This window comes from Mya arenaria, chromosome 7 (genome assembly GCF_026914265.1).
Source record: "Mya arenaria isolate MELC-2E11 chromosome 7, ASM2691426v1".
In the NCBI taxonomy this organism is placed as follows: Eukaryota; Metazoa; Mollusca; class Bivalvia; order Myida; family Myidae; genus Mya; species Mya arenaria.
In genome coordinates this window covers 67,603,888-67,626,374 of record NC_069128.1, presented here as the reverse complement: position 1 = coordinate 67,626,374, position 22,487 = coordinate 67,603,888, and the positions used below count along the sequence as shown (strand labels likewise).

The 22,487-nt window shown below is 35.1% G+C and overlaps 1 protein-coding gene across 6 annotated transcripts; it reads right to left on the bottom strand.

Annotated features, from left to right (window-relative positions):
* Positions 1 to 706: 706 nt before the first annotated feature.
* On the bottom strand, positions 707 to 22,487 carry LOC128239824 (uncharacterized). 6 transcript variants are annotated; one of them, XR_008261936.1, is made up of 9 exons: positions 22,336 to 22,487; positions 19,768 to 21,925; positions 16,938 to 17,369; positions 16,350 to 16,401; positions 12,881 to 13,222; positions 8,179 to 8,520; positions 7,082 to 7,258; positions 3,105 to 3,290; positions 707 to 2,822 (listed from the first exon to the last, which is right to left on the bottom strand). XR_008261936.1 is itself a non-coding variant. In XM_052956261.1 (8 exons), the coding sequence occupies exons 2-8, from the start codon at positions 19,801 to 19,803 to the stop codon at positions 3,256 to 3,258; spliced, it is 1,416 nt and encodes a 471-aa protein (XP_052812221.1). In that variant the 5' UTR covers positions 19,804 to 21,925; positions 22,336 to 22,487; the 3' UTR covers positions 707 to 3,255. The 6 variants fall into 6 exon arrangements, 4 of the variants coding, with proteins under 4 accessions (XP_052812221.1, XP_052812224.1, XP_052812222.1 ...); XR_008261937.1 differs by having other exon boundaries at positions 3,166 to 3,290; XM_052956261.1 differs by having other exon boundaries at positions 707 to 3,290.

The following is a 22,487-nucleotide window of genomic DNA, read 5'->3' as shown; positions in this document are numbered from 1 at the left end:
AATAACCCTAACCCGTGCTCTGATGGAGCTTATATTTTGAATTTAATATGTATTGATAAATGTTGGAATAAGTAGTCTCAGGTTCTAGTTAACTCGGGTTTCACTGACAGTTTAAGACGGTAATCCCATCATAAATTGGTAAAGCTTAATTGATCAGTGTGTGTTCTGTGTGAGGTGAGTGTATTTGTATATATAGTGTTTATATACATTTGTGTCTCTAGTTCATTGTCGTTTAGGCCCTTGCCTTGTGACTCAAAATAGTTTGTTTGTTTTTAAATCGGTATGACCAAAATGGGTTCATAAAATTTAAAAAAAAATGAATTAAAGGTACCGTCAGACCCAGAAGGCTGATAATGCTTTGCTTGGACTGCAAAATGTTTACTGATCAACAAATGTATGTTATCCACAGGGCTAGTCGCAGTAAAGCTGATGAATACCAGCGCAGTCATATAGGAGGAAGACCGGAGTGTTTTCAGTATATTCCATGAGACAAGGTAGGAGGATCACATCAGAACATTCCTACACATGTAAAGCAAAAATGGTAAAGCATGTACTTGCATAACATAGGTCGTCGTCACTTTCATGCATCACATAATAAAATGTCATCATCATCCATCCTCATCATCATCACCACCACCACCACCACCATCATCATCGTCGTCATCATCATCAATCGAAAAAACAATGAGTGATGAGAATATTTTAAAAGGTTTATTTAAATGAATCATATAACACAATGACTTTGAAATATTAAAAAATATGTCAATTTGATGTTCAATATTTTCCAAGCATAAAAAATGTGGCAATTTCATTCAAGTGTAGATGTTATCAGAACTAATACCTTTTACAGAATAGTATTTTATTACATTTTGGCTCAAAATATCAGCATTGGTTTTATGCGCCAACTTTTTTTACACTGTCCAATAAACAATACACTATGGTGATAGCATTTATCATAATAAGAAGGAAACATAATATTCTTAGTCAATTTTTAACATCATTGAATTGAAAAGAGCTCTAAATTATAAAGATCGATTTAACATTCAAGAATTATTTACAGAATCATGACCAGAAGGTTATAGTACATTTTGACAAATGAAATTAATATACAATACAAAGTTTAGAGACGAATCAATCATATACAAAACAAAATTAACCAGTAATATACCAAAACTCAAATAAGCATATGCAGCAACAAAACAAGTTATGTATATCAAATAATTTCATATTGTTATTTATTGTAGTATATAAGGTAATATTTATAGTAATGTAAATCTTTCTTTTAATTTATTTAGTTACAAGATGACTACAATGATTGCTCTTTAAATTAAATAAAGTTATATTTACATTTGACCAGTACTCCCAATATCAGACAAAACAATAGGGAGCCTAAGGCAAATTTCTAAATCTTAAAGTATACTCTTGTAATATTATGACTTGAATTAACTTAGATTGGTTCAAAAACTGTTTCGGTAAAATACCGAGACAATCTGAATTTCATTACCATAGTAATATAAATGACTATTGGCCAGCAGCCGTCCTCCCTTTCCTTATTTGTTTATATTTATCAATATTCACAAGTAATTTCCAACATTCATATTATTCTGATAATAAATAAATACTTTCTTGCAATTCTACAGCATTGTGAACAAAACAATATTATCAGCATTAAGCATAAGAAGAAGTTAAACGAATCTATGTTGATACCATTATTAATTGTTCAATAGAAAACAAGGCTATATACATAATCCGTGTCGTACACCTATATTACACATTCATCTAGTCCACTCAATTCAATTTTAAATTCAAATCATTTATTTCATAAAAGTCACCGGCCCAAAACAATCATAATGCACAAACATATAGAAAAAAAGACAATAACAGGTGAATTGTGAAAACAAGTTGTAGATCAAGAATACTTCACTGAGAACATATGTAGCGATAAATGTGCATATAATACCATGTACAAAGAAGAAAAACATTATATACATTTATGAATAATCATACCCTAGTATGGTGATTTTAATACTGTTATGGATGGTCATATATGTCAAGAATGATTTGACTGAGAAAAGAATATGTAGTGGTAAATGTGCAAATAATACCATGTACAAAAGAGAAAAACATTATATTCATTTATGAATACCCTAGTATGGTGATTTTAACACTGTTATGGAAGTTCATTATTTACCAATTCTTCCCGCAACTCTAAAGCATAGAATATGAACATTAATAAGTTATTGACAGTGCTATCTGTTGTTGTGTTCAGTAAGAGATAAAATTTCTGCATGCTCGGATTTATGTAATACTTGCTGGGGAGAAAGGAACTGAAAGTAGTACATTTCATTATAAAATGGTGATCAGTTTCAATTTCTAGTTAGCATTGTTCTGAACCATATATTAATATTGGCGCATTTTTTGTATCAAATATTTTAAAATACGACGTTTGATGAAGATGTCCAAATTTGTATAGTTAACAACGAAATCAGCACTTTCCAGTAGTAGCCTGTCCATTTGTCATTCTTGTAAACGATAGTTGTTGCGAAAGAAATACACCAACATATTGGAAGTCGTTTAAAATATCCCTTTTCAGTCTTCCAGAGTTTGCCCCTATTTTTGTAAGCCATGTCATTGGTTTTCTTAGTATTGACAGTAAGGTTAATCCTGTGTAAAGATTAATAGTTTGTTAAGTATTCTTTGAAGGCCTATTACAGTGTCCGCCTATAAAGCCAAATCGTCTGTGGATAGTAGTCATAATATTTCTCGCCCATCAGCGAAGAGCTAACCTCCTTATTCCATTCAACTCTTTATAATACTTCACTCTTGAAAGCAAAGATATAACAATGCAAAATGTTTTTCAATAATAAAATCGACAAACATACAGCATACAGTCACCTATAATGATCAAGAATACGCGTCAGTAATCAATGATGTTCAACATGTTATCTACCCATACTCAACCTAAGATAGCCTGTGCTTCAATATATACAGAGTAACCTTTGGCCAACTAAGATATTATATTAAGTTAAGCTGAAAAAATAACTAATGTAATCATTGATAAGTTCTGAACTTAACATATGAAACAAACAGATCAACAACGATACCTCATGCAGATATGGATAGGCTATCAAAAGCCACCGTTTCCATTATATCTTTTTTGCTTACTCTTTTTCTTTTCTTTTCAAATGATAATGTTTGTAGCTAATCAGTTGCAAAAAAACGATGGTGTAGCATCACTTCCTCTATAGAATATGCTCATGCTGCATCAGGAAGATTCTGTCTGTCTAATTCTGAAACAAGATGAAACTCTGTGATTAGCAGAAATATAGTTATTGTTCTTGTACAATGCACTTCATCGAATTGTGCTTCACCATTGGATGAAGTGTAATTGAATTCTATCCAGTAGTTATGAAGTTATGCTCTGGACAAGAAAAAATAACAATGGTAATTAATCTATGCTAAGCTAAAATAGCTAGTAGCAAAGATATAACAAAAGTGACAATGCGATAGACAAAGTCATAACCAAAGTGGCGATGCCATAGCCAAAACGGCCATTTAATAAGCAAAGTGGCAGTGCAATAGCCAAACTGTAACGTCGCAACAAAAGTGGCAATGTCAAAGAAAAAATAACAATTCCAAAGCCAGAGTGACAATGTCATAATCAAAGTAGCTTTGCCATACCCCAAAATGTCATAGCCAAAGTGACAATGCCACAGCCAAAGTGACAATGTCATACCCCAAATGGCAATGTCATAACCAAAGTGACAATATCATAGCCAAAGTGGATATGTCAGTGGCAATATCATAACCAAAGTGACAATGTCATAGCCAAAGTGGCAATGTCAGTGACTATGTCAAAACCATAGTGACAATGGCATAACCAAAGTGACAATGCCATAACCAAAATGGCATTGTCATAGCCAATTTGCAATGTCCTAACCAAATTGATTAAGTTTTAACCAAACTGGCAATGTTATAGCCAAAATGATTGACAGTGGCAATGTCATAACTAAAGTAAATGGTAAGGTCAAGACCAACGGGGCAATGTCATAACCAAAGTGGCAATGTCATAACCAAAGTGGCTATGTAAAACAAAAGTGGCAATGTCATAGTCAAATCGCAATGTTATAAGCCATAGCCAAAGTGACAATGCCATAGCCAAAGTGGCAATGTAATAGCCATAATGGCAATGTCATTACCAAAGTGACAATGTAATGGCCAAAATGGCCAAAGGGTCAATGCCATAGCTACAGTTGCAAATCCATAGCCAAAATGACAATAATATAACCAAAGTGGCAATGTCATAGCGAAAGTGGCAATATTTAAGCTATAGTGGCAATGTCATAGGCAAGTGACAATGCCTTAGCCAGAGTTTCAACTTCATTACCAAAGTGGCAATACCATAGCCAAAGTGACAATGCCATAGCCAAAGCGACAATGTCATAACCAAAGTGACAATGACATATTTAAAGGGGCAATATCATAGCTGCAGTGGCAATGTCATAACCAAAGTGGCAATGCCATTAAATAAATATCATATGGCAGCATGTGAGACATTGATATTGTCAATCCGATTGCAGAATATCACCCGAGGCGTTAACTGTGGGTGACATTCTGTTTCGAGGGTATACACTATCGATGTCACACATGCTGCCATATGATATTGATTTTATTATACCGAACAAAATTAAGTACATACAAAGTTTTAAAATATTTTCAATCATTTAATTAAACAAGTTTAGCAAGATAAACAAAATATAGAATAATAAATTGATTATATATAGAACAAAATTCCACCGTTAATTAAGCTAAAATTCCTTCAAAATCTGACAGTTCCTGTCGTCTGATGTTTTTGTGCACACATTGAATGGTGACATCGCTGCTGTTAGTGTATAAGGGAGGCAATCACTTCATGATTTAGCTAAAATATTAAAGCAGGTATTTTCCCTTATATGACATTCAAAATATCACTGCGGTCACATGACCTGACAGTGAATTTTCACTTGGTCACGTGTTAAAAAGGTTGAAAATGTTTCTGATTAAGTCAAAATATCTCTTTTTCGGGTAATAGCATCAAAACGACAATGTCATAACCAAAGTGGCCAAGTCCGTGGCAATGTCATAGTCAAAGTTGAAGTGTCATAACCAAATTGGCAATGTCAAAACAAAAGTGAGGACAGTGGCAATGTCATAGCAAAAGCGACGATGTCAATGGCATAACCAAAATAAGTGGCAATGGCAGTGGCAATGTCATAACGAAAATAAGTGGCAATGTCATAACCAAAGTGGCATTTTCAGTAGCAATGTCATAACCAAAGTAAGTGGCAATATCATAGCCAAAGCGACGATATCAATGGCATAACCAGAATAAGTGGCAATGTCATAACCAAAGTGTCATTTTCAGTGGCAATGTCATAACCAAAGTCAGTGGCAATGTTAGTGACAATGTCATTACGAAAGTAAGAGGCAATGTCATAAGCAGTCAATGGCAATGTCATAACTAAAGTGGCAATGTCAGTGGCAATGTTATAACCAAATAGACAATGTCAGTAGCAATGTCATAGGCAAAGAGGCAATGTCATAACCAAAGAAGCAATGTCAGTAGCTATGTTTTAACCAAAAGGGTAATGTCATAACGAAAGTAAGTGGCAATGGCATAACCAAAGTGGCAATGTCAAAAATAAAGTGACAATGTCAGTAACAATGTCATAACTAAAGAGTCCATAATTAAAGTGTCCATGTCAGTGGCAATGTCAAAACTAAAGTGGAAATGTCAGTGGCAATATCATAACCGAAGTGTCAATGTCATAACCAAAGTGTCCATGTCAGTGGCAATGTCATAACCAATGTGGCAATGTCAGTGGCAATGTCATAACCAATTTGCAATGTCAGTGGCAATGTCATAACCAAAGTTGCAATGTCAGTGGCAATGTCATAGCCAATGTGGCAATGTCATAACCAAAGTGGCAATGTCATAGCCAATGTTGCAATGTCATAACCAAAGTGACAATGTCAGTGGCAATGTCATAAATTAAGTGGCAATGTTATAGCCAATGTGGTAATGTCAAAACCAAAATGGCAATGTCAGTGGCAATGTCATAACCAAAGTGGCAAAGTCATAACTGAAGTATCAATGTCATAACCAAAGTGGCAATGTCAGTGGCAATGTCATAACCAAAGTGGCAATGTCAGTGGCAATGTCATAACCAAAGTGGCAATGTCAGTGGCAATGTCATAACCAAAGTGGCAATGTCATAGCTTAAGTGTAAATGACGAAATGTCATAGTCATGTGTTGAAATGAATATAAAGACCATATATAGAATACAAGTTTACAGCTGATAAACATATTTAGCAATCCTTTAAAGCCTTACTCAACCCGGATTTATGGTCAGGTTAAAAAGTTCTCGACCACCGACTTAAAAACCTCAGAATTCCCAGGTCTAAACGATTAAAGTATCACAGTTTGACTGTTCTGAAAACTTTGTTTATCTTGGAATGAGGCAATTTTTGTGTAAATGTCTTGAAACCAGTAATAGAAGATTGCTGACAAAATATCACATTTTTTCAATAACTAGTAAATTAAAATGCATGAAATTTGATGTTTAAAGGCTAAAAGCGTTACTAATGCTTTAAGAAAAATGTAAATTATTATGTAATTGCAAACAATTTAGATCTGTTATATTGTAAGCTATCTTATATGTCTGAATTGAAAGCATTCCAAAATTGTGTTACTAAATATCAAAACTGTTAATCTGTAAGAGTGCAGCTTTAGGGAGTGTAAGAGCAAGGTAGAAGGAATGACAACGAAAACTTCGAGAGCATTTAACTATCCGTGTTTCTTTGCAATAGGGCAAGGTAAACATATTTGTTTTATATTGCTTTTTAGCCATAGGACAAAGCATACTATAAATATCGATCTGACAAGCCTTTTTGTGCTCGACATCTGACAGAAAAACAAATAATGGTCATGAACACTTACCTCCTTACCAAATATAAGGACCTTGGACCCAAGCATACTTTAGTTATGAATAGGGCAACTTTTAGTCCACCGACTGACCGACATATGAAAAGATGACATACCTTGTTTTCCACAGAACCTTAATTTAGATATCCAGCCAAGCGCGATCAGAATAGGTACTGCCACAAGCAAAATCAACCAATCACTGTTATCCGTTTTTGCTTCTATACTGCCAGCAAATTCTGCTTTTTTCCTGCCATCTGTTTCTGCTTCTTTACTGCCATCAGTTTTGACTTCGACTATAAACGATACATATGCATTCAAAATGGGCATATGCTTAATCTAACACATTGAAATTACTTTCTAGCAATGAGAATGACGGAATAAGGAAAATTCCAGTAAAACATATATACCCCGGGGGGAAGGCAATTAATTTTATAGTATATGGGTGGGTGTCTTTTTCTGCTAATTTGGACACCAATAGGGTAAATTTGCTTCTGTAGGGGTGGCATGATTTAAAAGTGCCTTCCTCCCAGGGGGTTATATGTTTAAATGGAATAGCCCTAAAATACTTTGAAATTACATAATATGCAGGCCTTGGCCAGTATATAATATTGATCTTATGCTTATCCTTAGACATGCCTCAGTGATTCCATTCAGCCTATTGGCAAGCTAAATATTCAAAACACTTAGTTTCAAATCTTAAATTTAAGCTCAATCTAAGTTGCTCATTAAATGCAACGGCCCAAGTACACACTAGCCTAGGTAACTTAATCCTTTCGCTTTCCTTCTGACCCCATTTTTTTCATAAAGGTAACAAGCTTAAGCATCTTATTTTATTACAGTACACCAGATAATTTCTTACTTTATCTTTGTTTTACTAAGTGAACCTTATTTTGTTGTGAGTATCATAAAGGTAATAATTCTTTTAAAAGTCAAAATTTATAAGTCTTGATAATACATAATTATACCAAATTGAAAATAGTGAGCTTAGCACAATATAGGTTACACTTAATAGATGCTATTTGTTTTTATTTTAATGCATTACAAATTTATTATGTTCAACTCATTTTACTTTAATGATCAATCAAAAAGCAATCCTTTGTGCTCCAGTTGTGCCTTAGTTTATTATATATTCAAGGACTGACAAAGTTATTGGATTTTTTTTTTAATATAAAAGGGCATTTTTGTACTTTGCAATATCTTAACCACTTTTTACCTGTGATGTTCGCCAAAGCCATTGTAGCATTATTGCAGTGAACAAGTTGTCCATTGACGTGTACTGTGTCCAATCCGCCAGTCACTGACTCTATTTGAATAGACATCTCCGTCTGGGATGGTAGGCTAAAGTTGACCCTGCATATACTGCCATTCTCAAAATGGGCATGGTATACACCATCATCGGAGGCATTGCTCAAATAGGCGTTATTATACATAGGATCACAGTAAGCTATTAGGCGTCCGTTGCCTCTGAAAAGGGTACTGTGGCCATTTGTTGTGCTCCAAGTGGCATTTACCACCTCATCACGTAACTCCAAGTTGCAATGACCACTGGTTGCACCTTTAATTATAGGATAAAATGATAGGTATAGAGTAAATGTATATCAGTTTGATTAAAGTTCTGGGCTTTTTCTATAGTACCCATGGGTCTGACTATCCGACCCATTCCCAAAGCAAAATATATGATATTTTTCCAAATCTTAAGAAAACTAGAAGCGCCGAAATGCGACGAAACCAGGTTTTTGTTATGGGCAATCAGAAATTATAGCCAATTAATTTGTTGTATGAGCAAGTTCATTCTGCAGCTTCATATAAGCTATATTCACACTAAGATTCATCACTATCCATCAATTCTAAATAAGTTGTTGGGCAGAAAAACATTTTTCTATTTTAGGAACAGTGACCTTGACCCCACCTCCCAAGCTAGCTCTTCACATAAGCAACCTTCGCTCTAAGTTTCATCAATATCTATCAATGCTAACTAAAGTTATTGGGCAGAAACCATTTTTCTATTTTTAGCAACAGTCACCATGACCCCATCCCCCTCAAAAGAAATTCCAAGCTTGCTCTTCACATAAGCTACTAGTACCTACACACAAAATTTCGTCAATATCTGTCAATCCTAACTAAAGTTATTGGGCAGAAACCATTTTTCCATTTTCAGTAACAGTGACCTTGACCTTCGCTCCACCCCCCTCAAAAGCAATCCCAAGCTAGCTCTGTACATAAGCTAACTACACACCAAGTTTTATCAATATCTATCAATGCTAATTAAAGTTATTGGGCGGACACCATTTTTAAAGTTTTAGTAACAGTGACCTTGACCTTAGCCCCACCCCCTCAAAAGCAATCCCAAGCTAGCTCTTTACATAATCAACACACACACCAAGTGTAATCAATATCTATCAATGCTATCAAAAGTTATTTGGCAAAAAACATTTTTCTATTTCAAGTAATAGTGACATTGACCGTAGCCCCTCCCCACTCAAAAGCAATCCCAAGCTAGCTCTTCACATGCTACCTACACACCAAGTTTCATCAATATCTGTCAATCCTAACTAAAAGTGGGTGGAAACCATTTTTCTATTTTTAGTAACAGTGACCTTGACCTTAGCCCCAACCCCCTCAAAAGCAATCCTAAGCTAGCTCTTTACATAAGCTACCCACACACCAAGTTTAATCAATATCTATCAATGCTATCAAAAGTTATTTGGCAAAAAATATTTTCTTATTTTAAGTAACAGTGACATTGACCATAGCCCCTCCCCACTCAAAAGCAATCCCAAACTAGCTCTTCACATGCTACTTACACACCAAGTTTCATCAATATATGTCAATCCTAACTAAAGTTATTGGGCGGAAACCATTTTTCTATTTTTAGTAACAGTGACCTTGACCTTAGCCCCAACGCCCTCAAAAGCAATCTCAAGCTAGCTCTTTACATAAGCTACCCACACACCAAGTTTAATCAATATCTATCAATGCTAACTAAAGTTATTTGGCAAAAAACATGTTTCTATTTTAAGTAACACTGACATTGACCGTAGCCCCTCCCCACTCAAAATCAATCCCAAGCTAGCTCTGCACATAATATACCTACACACCAAGTTTCATCAATATCTGTCAATCCTAACTAAAGTTATAGGGCAGAAACCATTTTTCTATTTTTAGTAATAGTGACCTTGACCTTAGCCCCTCCCCACTCAAAAGCAATCCCAAGCTAGCTCTGTACATAAGCTAACTACACACCAAGTTTTATCAATATCTATCAATGCTAATTAAAGTTATTGGGCGGACACCATTTTTAAATTTTTAGTAACAGTGACCTTGACCTTAGCCCCACCCCCCTCAAAAGCAATCCCAAGCTAGCTCTTTACATAATCAACACACACACCAAGTGTAATCAATATCTATCAATGCTATCAAAAGTTATTTGGCAAAAAACATTTTTCTATTTCAAGTAATAGTGACATTGACCGTAGCCCCTCCCCACTCAAAAGCAATCCCAAGCTAGCTCTTCACATGCTACCTACACACCAAGTTTCATCAATATCTGTCAATCCTAACTAAAAGTGGGTGGAAACCATTTTTCTATTTTTAGTAACAGTGACCTTGACCTTAGCCCCAACCCCCTCAAAAGCAATCCTAAGCTAGCTCTTTACATAAGCTACCCACACACCAAGTTTAATCAATATCTATCAATGTTAACTAAAGTTATTTGGCAAAAAAAATGTTTCTATTTTAAGTAACACTGACATTGACCGTAGCCCCTCCCCACTCAAAATCAATCCCAAGCTAGCTCTGCACATAATATACCTACACACCAAGTTTCATCAATATCTGTCAATCCTAACTAAAGTTATAGGCAGAAACCATTTTTCTATTTTTAGTAATAGTGATCTTGACCTTAGCCCCTCCCCACTCAAAAGCAATTCCTAGATAGCTCTTCACATAAGCTACCTACACACTAAGTTTCATCAATATCTATCAATGATAACTTATGTTATTGGGCAGAAACCATTTTTCTATTTTTAGTAACAGGCGAACTTGACCTAAGCCCCACCACCCTCAAAAGCAATCCCAAGCTATCTCTGCACATAAGCTACCTACACACCAAGTTTCATCAATATCTGCCAATGCTAACTAAAGTTATTGGGCAGAAACCATATTTCTATTTTAAGTAACAGTGACCTTGACCATTTTTCTATTTTAAATAATAGTGACCTTGACCTTAGCCCCTCCCCACTCAAAAGCAATCCCAAGCTAGCTCTTCGCATAAGCAACTTGTACACCAAGTTTCATCAATATCGGTCAATGATTACTAAAGTTATTGGGCAGAAACCATTTTTCTATTTTAAGTAACAGTGACCTTGACCTTAGCCCCTCCCCCCTCAATAGCAATCCCAAGCTAGCTCTTCACATAAGCTACCTACACACCAACTTTAGTCAATATCTATCAATCCTAACTAAAGTTATTGGGCAGAAACCATTTTTCTATTTTTAGTAACAGTGACCTTGACCTTAGCCCCACCCCCCTTAAAAGCAATCCCAAGCTAGCTCTTCCCATAAGCTACCTACACACCAAGTTTTATCAATATCTATCAATGCTCACTAAAGTTATTGAACAGAAACCAATGTTTGACGAACGCACGCCCGCCCCTCCGCCCGCCGAACGACAACCTCATTCTAATAACCCAATTTTTGTTGAAAACCTGGTTAAAAATCCCAATCATTTTTTTTATGAAAGCATTCAGAGATCAGTATGAAATATTATTCATGTCATGATTTATTGCCATAGATACTTACACCCCTTGGATTGATATTTCAGCTGTTTTAGGTCTTTTGAAAGGGAAAAGAAACTAATATTTAATAATTTTCTCATTCCCGAAATACTGAAAAGCTTGTTCTTTTAACTGTAAAGTTTACCAATCTAGGCATATTTTGTGACGCAAATTTTCCAAAAATGTCTAGGATCTTTTTCCCATATTGAGCAGAAAAGGCCCTAAATGACAAAATGCCACTTTTACATGTACTTGGGTGCTATTTTTAATGCCATATTCACAGGGTGCTTGTGTGTTGCATATTGCACATCCACAATGTAGAGGACACATGTAAAACATGTGATATACAGTAGACAGCTAGTTTTTTTTTAACCAAGCTTAATATTGTTACAAAATCTAAAAAAAGTAATAAACTGTATTTATAATTATAAGTTGTGTGTCAGTGAGCATACAAAAACCATTTAGTAAGCAAGATAGAACTTCAATATTATATTGTATGAGTAGCAACATGTCTAAGTATTTAAAAAAATACAAGTATGACAAGTAGTGAAGGGTTCTCAATAAGTTTTCATTAAACTTAAATAGTGAAGTAACCAACGAGGTACTAATATTTGTATTAAAAATCTGAAACAGCCCAATTGTCATTTGAACTGCTTGCTGGTCATGATCAACCTGCTTACAAAGGTGTAGGTCAAAGAGATTGAACATTCTTCAGCTGTTGATTGGAAATGGATTTTCAGCCTAAGTTCACCACAATCTTGACCTTTGACCACAAAATCAAAAAGGTTCATCTCCTGACATGAACAACCTGCGTTCTAGGTTTTGGGTCCCTGAGCCTAAGTATTCTTCAGTTATTGATCGAAAACAGATTCTCAGCTAAGGTCACCACGCCTTTGACCTTTGACACACTTACCTCAAAAGTAAAAGGATTCATCTGCTGGTCATGACTAACCCAGCCAGGTGTGAGGTCCCTGTGCCTTAGCTTTCTTCAGATATTAAGCAGAAACTGAAGGGTTTAACACACCGAATATTATATGCCTCCCTTCGGGGGCATAAAGATACTTTAAATGTACTCAACATAATGATATAAATGTATATATACATGTACTTTTTGCAATATATATCTAATTTACTTAATACCTTTGATGTTCGCCAAAGCCATTGTAGCATTATTGCAGTGAACAACTTGTCCATTGATGTGTACTGTGTCCAATCCGCCAGTCACTGACTCTATTTGAATAGACATCTCCGTCTGGGATGGTAGGCTAAAGTTGACCCTGCATATACTGCCATTCTCAAAATGGGCATGGTATACACCATCATCGGAGGCATTGCTCAAATAGGCGTTGTTAAACATAGGATCACAATAAGCTATTAGGCGTCCGTTGCCTCTAAAAAGGGTACTGTGGCCATTTGTTGTGCTCCACGTGGCATTTACCACCTCATCTCGTATCTCCAAGTTGCAATGACCACTGGTTGCACCTATAATTATAGGATAAAATGATAGGTTTATAGAGTAAGTACATGTACATCAGTTTGACTTACCGTTTTAAAGTTACAAAGTGCAACTTTTACATGTAATTGTGTGCTATTTTGAATGCTATATAAGGTGCTCGAGCATTGCGTATACACATTTAAAGCTTCTAACAATGTGATAAAAACATAAAAATATAACCCAAATTGTTTTATTCATTTTAAGAAGTTATTAGTTACAGTCGAAAACAATACATATGAAAAACGTCCTTGTTAAAATAATTAATACTTAATATCTCATATAGCCGTACCAATTGTGCTTTATATATTGTGCATGCTAATGCCGCCCCTATGTGGGGACCTTATGCTTTTGTGAAATAAAAGTTGAAAGTTGAAAAGTTGTAAGATATATTGAGGACACATGTTAAGTATGTGATCTATGACAAAAAGGTCAGAACAAGCTCAATATGGAAACAACGTGTGAAAAGTAAAGTGTTTCAATGCGGGAAATTGGGCATTCATATAGCATAATATAAAGAGTGATTTGCAAACAAAAGAATTTATCATTCTTACATGCTCAAAGTATTAAGATGAACCAATTTCTTAATTTTTAGAAAGAACTTCTTGCTCCCGTTTCTCCCCTAAATCTGGCACCAAGGTACAGTTTTACAAACGTGATTCATTAAATAATATTTCTTAGCTCATGTAATTGAGTAAAAACACAAGTTTCACCACTAGATATCAACTATATCTAAAGTTCTGCAATGATAACCATTTGCTTTTATTTGAGTTACAGTGACCTTGACAATGACCCTAATGACCAAACAAGAGAGCCCTGAAGGCCCTGTATCGCTCACCTGATCCAATAAAGATCATCAAGAATAACATTCTGATAAAGTTCCATGAACATATGGTCATAAATGTGGCCTCTAGAGTGATAACATGCTTTTCCTATTATTTGATCTGGTGACCTAGTTTTTGACCGCACGTGACCCAGATTCGAACGTGGCCTAGAGCTAATCAATATAAACATTTTTACAAAGTTTCATGAACATACAATCATAAATGTGACCTCTAGAGTGCCAACAAGCCTTTCCTATGATTTGACCTGGTGACCTAGTTTTTTACCACACATGACCCGGATTCAAACATGACTTAGAGATTATAAATATTAACATTCTGACCAACTTTCATGATGTAACTTTTATAAATGTGACCACTAGATTGTTAACAAGCTTTTCCTTAAATTTAACCTGATGACCTAGTTTTTGACCGCACATGACCCTGATTCGAACATGGCCTAGAGCTTATCAATATATACATTCATATACATTCTGACAAAGTTTCATGAACATGCAGTCATAAATGTGACCCCTAGAGTGCCAACAAGTTTCCCATGATTTGACCTGGTGACCTAGTTTCTGACCACACATGACCCATTTTAAACATGACTTGGAGATTATTAATATAAACATTCTGACCAACTTTCATGAAGTAACATTTTTAAATGTGACCTCTAGATCTTTAACAAACTTTTCCTTAAATTTGACCTACTGACCTAGTTTTTGACTGCACATGATCCAGATTCGAACTTGGCCTAGAGCTTATCAATATATACATTCTGACTAAGTTTCATGAACATACAGTCATAAATGTGACCTCTAGAGTGCTAATCAATATAAACATTATGACAAAGTTTCATGAACATAGAATCATAAATGTGACCTCTAGAGTGCCAACAAGCTTTTCCCATGATTTGACCTGGTGACCTAGTTTTTGACCGCACATGACCCAGATTAAAAATTGACTTGAAGATTATTAATTTAAACATTCTGACCAACTTTCATGAAGATACAGTCATAAAAGAAACCTCTTGAGTGTTAACAAGCTTCAATTTGATCTGGTGACCTTTTTTTTTGACCACACATGACCCAGATTCGAACTTTACCTAGAGATTATTGATATTAACATTCTGACTAAGTTTCCTGATGATACAGTCATAAATGTGACCTATATAGTGTTAACAAGCTTTTCCTTTAATTTGACCTGGTGACCTAGTTTTTAACCCAAGATCACCAATATCGAACTCGTCCAAGATCTTATTGAGGGTAACATTCTGACCAAGTTTCATTAAGATTGTGCACAAATTGTGACCACTACAGTGTTAACAGTCAAATTGTTGACGACGGACTACTGACGACTACGACGGATACAGGGCCATCACAATAGCTCACCTTGAGCACTTCGTGCTCAGGTGAGCTAAAAAGCAATACCAACTAACTAATTTTAACATTCAGAATTGAGTGTCAACATTTTTTTCTACTTTTAGCAATAGGTACCATGACCTTGTTCCCTAGATTTGAACAGCATGTACATCTTCATAAAAGCTTGTTACAACAGCTTTAAGTAATGGAGATTATTTTTTCTATATTTAGTAACATCGACACAAACCTTGATCCTACCAACCCCAAAACAAATCCAAAGCTATGTCTTCAAATAAGCTCCCTTTATAAAAGATTTCATCACTAACCATCAGTTTGCCCCAGGACTTCCGTTAAAGGATGTTTGGAAGTATATTACTCCCTAGAAATAGGTTTAAACTTCCAAACTTAATTCCTTGGAAGTACAAAAACTTCCATAATTTTAAAGAAAACTTCCAAAGTCAAAAGCTTGGAAGTTCAGAATATGAAAACCTGGTGTCAATATTACTTTTATGCTCACAATTTCAATCAGTCTTGAAGTAAAATGAATTATTATAATATATTATATCTGTGAATTCGGCAAGATAATTTTTTATATAGTTTCAAATTATTTTATTTTTAACATCTGTCATCCTATTTTGAAAATACTGGAAAAAGTGTATTCGGGGAGACTTAAACTTCCACATTTCAGTGAAAAACTTCCAATATTGATGGTCAGGAAGTTCATACTTCCAGTTTCAAATTCTTAATGGAAGCCCTGGAACTTCGCCCTTAATGAGCGGAAACCACCTGTCTTACACCCGCCAGCCTAAAACAATGTACTGTACAGTATGTACCCCAATCAAATAACCAGGATGTTTAAACCTGTCCACAATGTTTTGTAATCTTGAACAAAATAATTAAAATCTCACAAGAATATGTAACAAATTAATTACCTGCAGACTTCATATGGTTAATGAAAAACCATAAACAAATCAGGTACTTCAGCTACAACAAAGTATAGAATGAAACATGAAACATGAAGAGCCATCTTGTGTAACTGTCGAAAAAAACACTAACTCACAAAAATTTCATACCATACCATTGACAAAGTTTATATATAAATGTTTAAATAACATACTGTAAGTAAAATGAATCCCTCATGTTTTTGGACCAAAAATTAGTTTTCCCGGTAATGCATCTGAAAACACTTAATTTATCATTTGTTTAACTCAATGATATTGAAATTGCAGAAAAAAATACAGAAATAGCATAAAAAAGTATTTTTGTTTTAGTTGGGTTCGAACCCACGCCAGTAAAGTCAAGAGAAAATTAGAAAACAGGCGGCTGGTCCACATGGCCACTGGGACTTTAACAAATATATAGTGGATAATTATGTTGACCTGTTAATGATACATTGATAACATCACATGATAATGTCAATGAACCAATCATGAAACACCACAGCCGTAATTAATTTTTGCATTTTACAAACCATGAGCGAGTTACTTCAAGATGAGTTTTCAAATATGCAATTATATTACCTTCTTATCACTTATACACTCTGTCTGTTCCGTACATACAGCAGGTGGCATCTCCTTTTCTTTATCTCGTCTGGCATAGTTTTTAAGCTTCACTTTTGTATTTTCAATACTTTCGTTCATTTTTACATTTTTACATTTTTTTAATGAAATGTCTTCACTAGTTTGATTGTTGACATCATAATTGTCTGGTACAACAGCTTTAACCTGTGAGTAATATTTGAAAGGGTTGGCAAGCACACCCCAAAACGATGTTACCAGATCAGGTAAAGATGGTAATCCAACAACGTCTTTCTGCATGGGTTTACTATAATGAGAATCTGTGGAAGATGGTGATCCCATTTGAACTTGAGGTCTGGATGACTGAAGAGACATATTCCTATACAGCTTGGATGCCCGGTTATCAAAAACGGCTGTCAATGATGTATTTTTATTCTGAAAAGAAAATGACATCAGAACTGAATAATTATATTTAATAGTTGGCAAAGACAAAAAAAAATATAGAACAAAATTATGAATAAGTGAACATTTTCTAAATTAAGATAAAAAAATGATACATATCTGCTGTAATACTATTTACTCATTTTTAATTTGAGCTTTTATTGAACTCTTTTCTACTACAGTTGAACACCGCTATTCCAAACACCGTTTATCCGAAATTATCGCTATTTCGAAATTATTTTTCTGTCCCGATTTTACCTCTTCTTTGTTTTACTAAATTTTAGGTCTTTATTCCGAAATCCCTATTCCGAAAAGCGATTTGGAAATAATCGCTACTCCGAAGTAAATATTACGGTCCCGATTTTATTTTTCACTCCTATTTAACAATTCTTATTTCAAACTTGATCGTGTTAAAGTTTTTGTCATACCATTCTGCGAATGCACTCGGGCTTGAGGTGACAATGGAGCACAAATCGCGCTTGTTAAAAAATGACATTCAGCACGCGTATGTTACAAACATCAGTCAGAAAATGAGCGATTCATTTAGGTGATGACATTCATGTAGTGTGTATATACATGTAATTGCTGGTTAACACAATACGAATATCATTCGAAAATGTCTATCTCATCTGATTTGATCGCTGCATTGTTCATTCGACCCGCTACCGAACAATCTGAATGCATACAATTGTGCTGTCATTATATTTTTAAATGTTAGATGTTGTTTTAAATGAAAAAGTATAATAACGAATTGTTTGTCATTTATTAAACACTAAATCAACAAATATTTTTGTATATGAAAGATAACTTAAACCAAGTGTATCGTATTGGTAACGTGTAACCGACATTGCAATATTTATGACATAGTATTTCACGTCATCTATAACTCGCAAACGCTGTCATTTGTAAAAAAATTGTTAATCCGAAACATCGCTATTCCGAAGTAATTTGTTGGGTCCCAGTATGATTTTGGATTAATGGTGTTCAAATGTATTTTTATTCTTGATATATTCATTTTGAAAATAAATTGTTAATTGCTTTCTTATGTCTAAGGACCCCTTCTACAGACTTGGTACAAAGTGGAAGCAATGTGAATTTGTGCACCCAGCAAGAATTAGAACTCTGGGTTATAATTCTCATTGAACCCCCTTCCTAATTTTTTTAAAACGGCCAAAAAATATACTTCATATGTTAAATGCCAATAAAAATAGGGTCAGATTTTTATTTTTCTTTGCACATGAAGATGTTGCACATAGATGAGGCATAAATAAAGAATACAATTATATTCAGTGTTGAGTTTTATTTATTCAACATTTGTCTGGTGAATCCTGACCATAAAAACTAAGACAAAACACAAAGTTGTTCATAGTGGGTATACTTTTTGCTAAACAGCCTCTGGACAATTGCATTTTTTCCAGCAGCCAGTGTTTGACACTAACAGGGTCCAAGGATCCCGAAGACACAAAATTTCCAGAAAAGGGCATCAGAACTTTGAAGTGCGGAATTCCGTTGGGAGACTTAAATTTCAGACTTATAAAGGCTACACATGAATAAATAAATAGCGTTTCACCAATGACTATTACTTAAGTTGTAAAATGATATTATTATTATTATCAATAATAAGTCACACACATCAAACCAAAAGTATGGCTTACTTTGTTTTTTACTTACGTCATGAATATATAAATGAACAGGTCTTTCACAGTGTGCATGCGGGTTAATATGCTTCCGTTTTGTTGTTTACATTATCTACAAGATCAGAGGTGACAGAGATTTATCATCGTTACAATATATGTGGAATTATATCGCTAATGTGTCAGAACCGCCCAAAAAAGATGCCAATACTGCTGACATTAATGCATTAATGATGGGACCTTTTAGTTGTTACAGTTACATTTACGGCACAAAAGACTGGCATCCTACTATTCAGCATTCTTTGTTAATTTGCATCCAACAAATCAATATTCTTTGTTAAATTTAAAGACATATTTTATAGCTTTGATAAAAAATTATAGAAATAAGTTTCCGAAAGTTTTATTAATTATCTTCAATCAATGCATAAAATTTTACAACAATTCCATTCTGCACACATTAAACAGATGTCTAGCAGTCTGAATGATTTATCAGCAGCTCTACTAAATATAAACTTGAGTTTTCACAAGCCAGACGTAATATTCCTACTGTTTCTCAATCAAAAGCACCGACATATGACAAGACCCTGGACCATCACATATTTTATGCATATTTTCCGAAAATCTAAAAAGTCGAAACAACCATCAAGATTTTGTTAACATTGTATCCATCTTTGTTTCTGACTGAAAATAAGAAGGACTTTGACATTCTACCGCTTTTGAACCCAATCTATCGACATGAAGACCCTATTTATATCTACCTCTCTGCCATTGCCAGAGGTTCGCATGTAGGACATTGTGCTACAAACTTGTCATTATATACTATGGTGTATCCTGGAATTACAAATTAAAAAGTAAAAGACACAGCATTTGTATGTTGAATTTAATATTAAAACTGGCTTAACAATGAAAATAATGTAAAAAGTGGAAGGGACTCCTCATTTCAGGAAGGGACACCTGATTTCAAATGTTGGTGTCCCTTTGGGATCCCTTGGAAAAAAGTTAGTGTCGACCCCTGCCTGCTCTGCAATTTATTTGTCATACCCCGCTTAAAAGTTCAGTGATGTTGAGGAAAGATCTCAGGCATTTTATGCCTGAGAAATGTGGGTATTTTCTGATGTCCACTGACATTTTGGACACCACCAATTTATTCTTCCTGTTGACAAAGAGTCTCGGTAATACAGATCAAAAATGAGTGTTTATACTCCAGATCGCACAGGACCCCAGGACCAGAGACACCGAAACAACGAAAATAACGACAATATATTTATTTTTTGAATTTTTACCTTTATGCCTAAAAAAATTAGGGTCGGCAAGGAAAATTAGGGTTGGTAGTGTAACACTGGTATGTTTTTGGCCTTATTCCTGGCAATTATAATGTGAAGGGGTCCAACTGATGATTGCCATTACACGGCCTCTAAACGCCAGCTCCACCACTTTACGGTGGTGCAAAGAAAAGAGCTTCAGTGGTGGAGCTGTGCCCTATGTTTACTTGAACAAACGTGAGTATGATATATATTTTATTTGATAATTTCATTTAACGGACATATTTCGAAAATCGAAGAATGTGGTACCATGTAAGAACACTTCTACAGTGCAGGCTGGTTACTATTTCGTTTCAATATTGTGCAAACTGTGGTGCCAGGAGCTTTTCTCCCGAATCGGACTTGTGCATATTTTGAGATCTGATTGCATAGCAAGTACATTTCGGTGCTTACACACCCCGTAAGAACATTCTCACGCATGCAAACAGAACTGTTATGTATAGTACCTATGCCGGAACACAACAAAACCAATAAGCACTTCCTAAAAGGGAAAAATACACTTTCCATTAATCAAATGTTGCAATAGAGTGCCATTTATGAGAATGTCAATAGGTTAGCTGAATAAAATGGGTTTTTTTCTCATTTATTTTCAACATAAATCATATTTACATATATATGAAAAACGTTTATATATGTTAAAACATCTCTATATTGTATTGAAAAATAATTTCTATCACACACACGCACGCACGCACACACACACACACGCACACACACGCCCGCACACACACGCACACACACACACACACAGAGTGATGTCCCTGTTTTGTTCAAAAGATTACTTTATTCATATACATGAGTAAAAAACAATATAAATAAGATATGCATTGTTTAGGCTAAATGTGTCTCTTTTTCCTATAAAAAATCTGAATAAAATGTTAACATTAAATGAAAATTATATTTTCCCCCATTTTTGCCAAAACGATGTTATTTTACCCGTATCAAATGACCCCAACAGCATTCTCTTAAAAGTGGAAACTCACTGGAATTCAATTTTGGTGTCTTTATTCAACATTAAAAAGTCAGAAGTTTAATGGAGTAGCAGTGTTGCCAAAAAAACATGATCAGTGGTGACGTAATCAACAAGATGGATACTGTCAAAATTTGTTTTGTGAATTATTCAAAATTTATTCATTGATTGTAACATATATATGCATACAAAAAGCTCAAAAGTTATGTTTCCGATGAGTTTTGATATAACAAAGGCTTTTTTTTAACCCTTAGGAAGTGCTCTTCATGACCTAGATATTTGGATTTTTCGGATTACACCGGTTATTTGTACTTGGGGATAACTTGGTAATATTGTTGCAGGATAGTCCGATAGACATCAGTTTCCGACCGAAAACAATGGTTTCTAGTTATCTTTCTAATGCTCCAGTCAATTGTAACCACGGCCCCCCAGGTCCGGGGAATAGCGGGGACTTTGACTTTCCGTCCACCAAGCCCGGGTAAGATCCCCGTCCTGCGGAAACAAACTGCTGGTAAAATCCCCGCCAAATGCCCCCGCACACCAGGGACTCTAAGTAAGGCCCATTCCCGGCCATTTTGGGCGCAGAGACAAAACCACCCCATTCACCCGGCACTGCAGGGCCACCTGAAAGATAAAAACACGACCCATTTCCACGGCTATCCCCACGGACCTGGGAGGATCGTGGTTACGATTGACTGGTGCATAACCATGACCATTCAAAGGGTTGAAAATGTCTTTGTTTTAGGAGTGGTTGATAAGTCTTTGGCTTTTCATGAGTTGGAAAAACAAAAGGTTTGAAAAGTATTTGGGTTAAAAAGTCCCGATTCCTCTACAGCATTTTAATTTATTTCATTTATATTTCTAATAATACATTTTTCTGAAGGAAACAGACAAAAGTCAAAGGTGACATCCGACAATAAAGATAAAGTGGCCTGAACGTTTCAAAAAACTTGGAAGATGCAGATTTGTAGATGACGAAAGAAACACTTCCGGGTAACGAAAACATATTACATTAATTATATTAAGCCCATTACCTCTCTTCATCTCCTTTTTTGAATGATAAATCGCAGACAAATCATTCTTTTTCTGTGTTTTCAGATATTTCATCACGGACACTGTAATGTTCGTCCGGCTCTAGGCCGATGTTAATGGATAACTTGCAGGTGTAAACCCATAACATGCACCA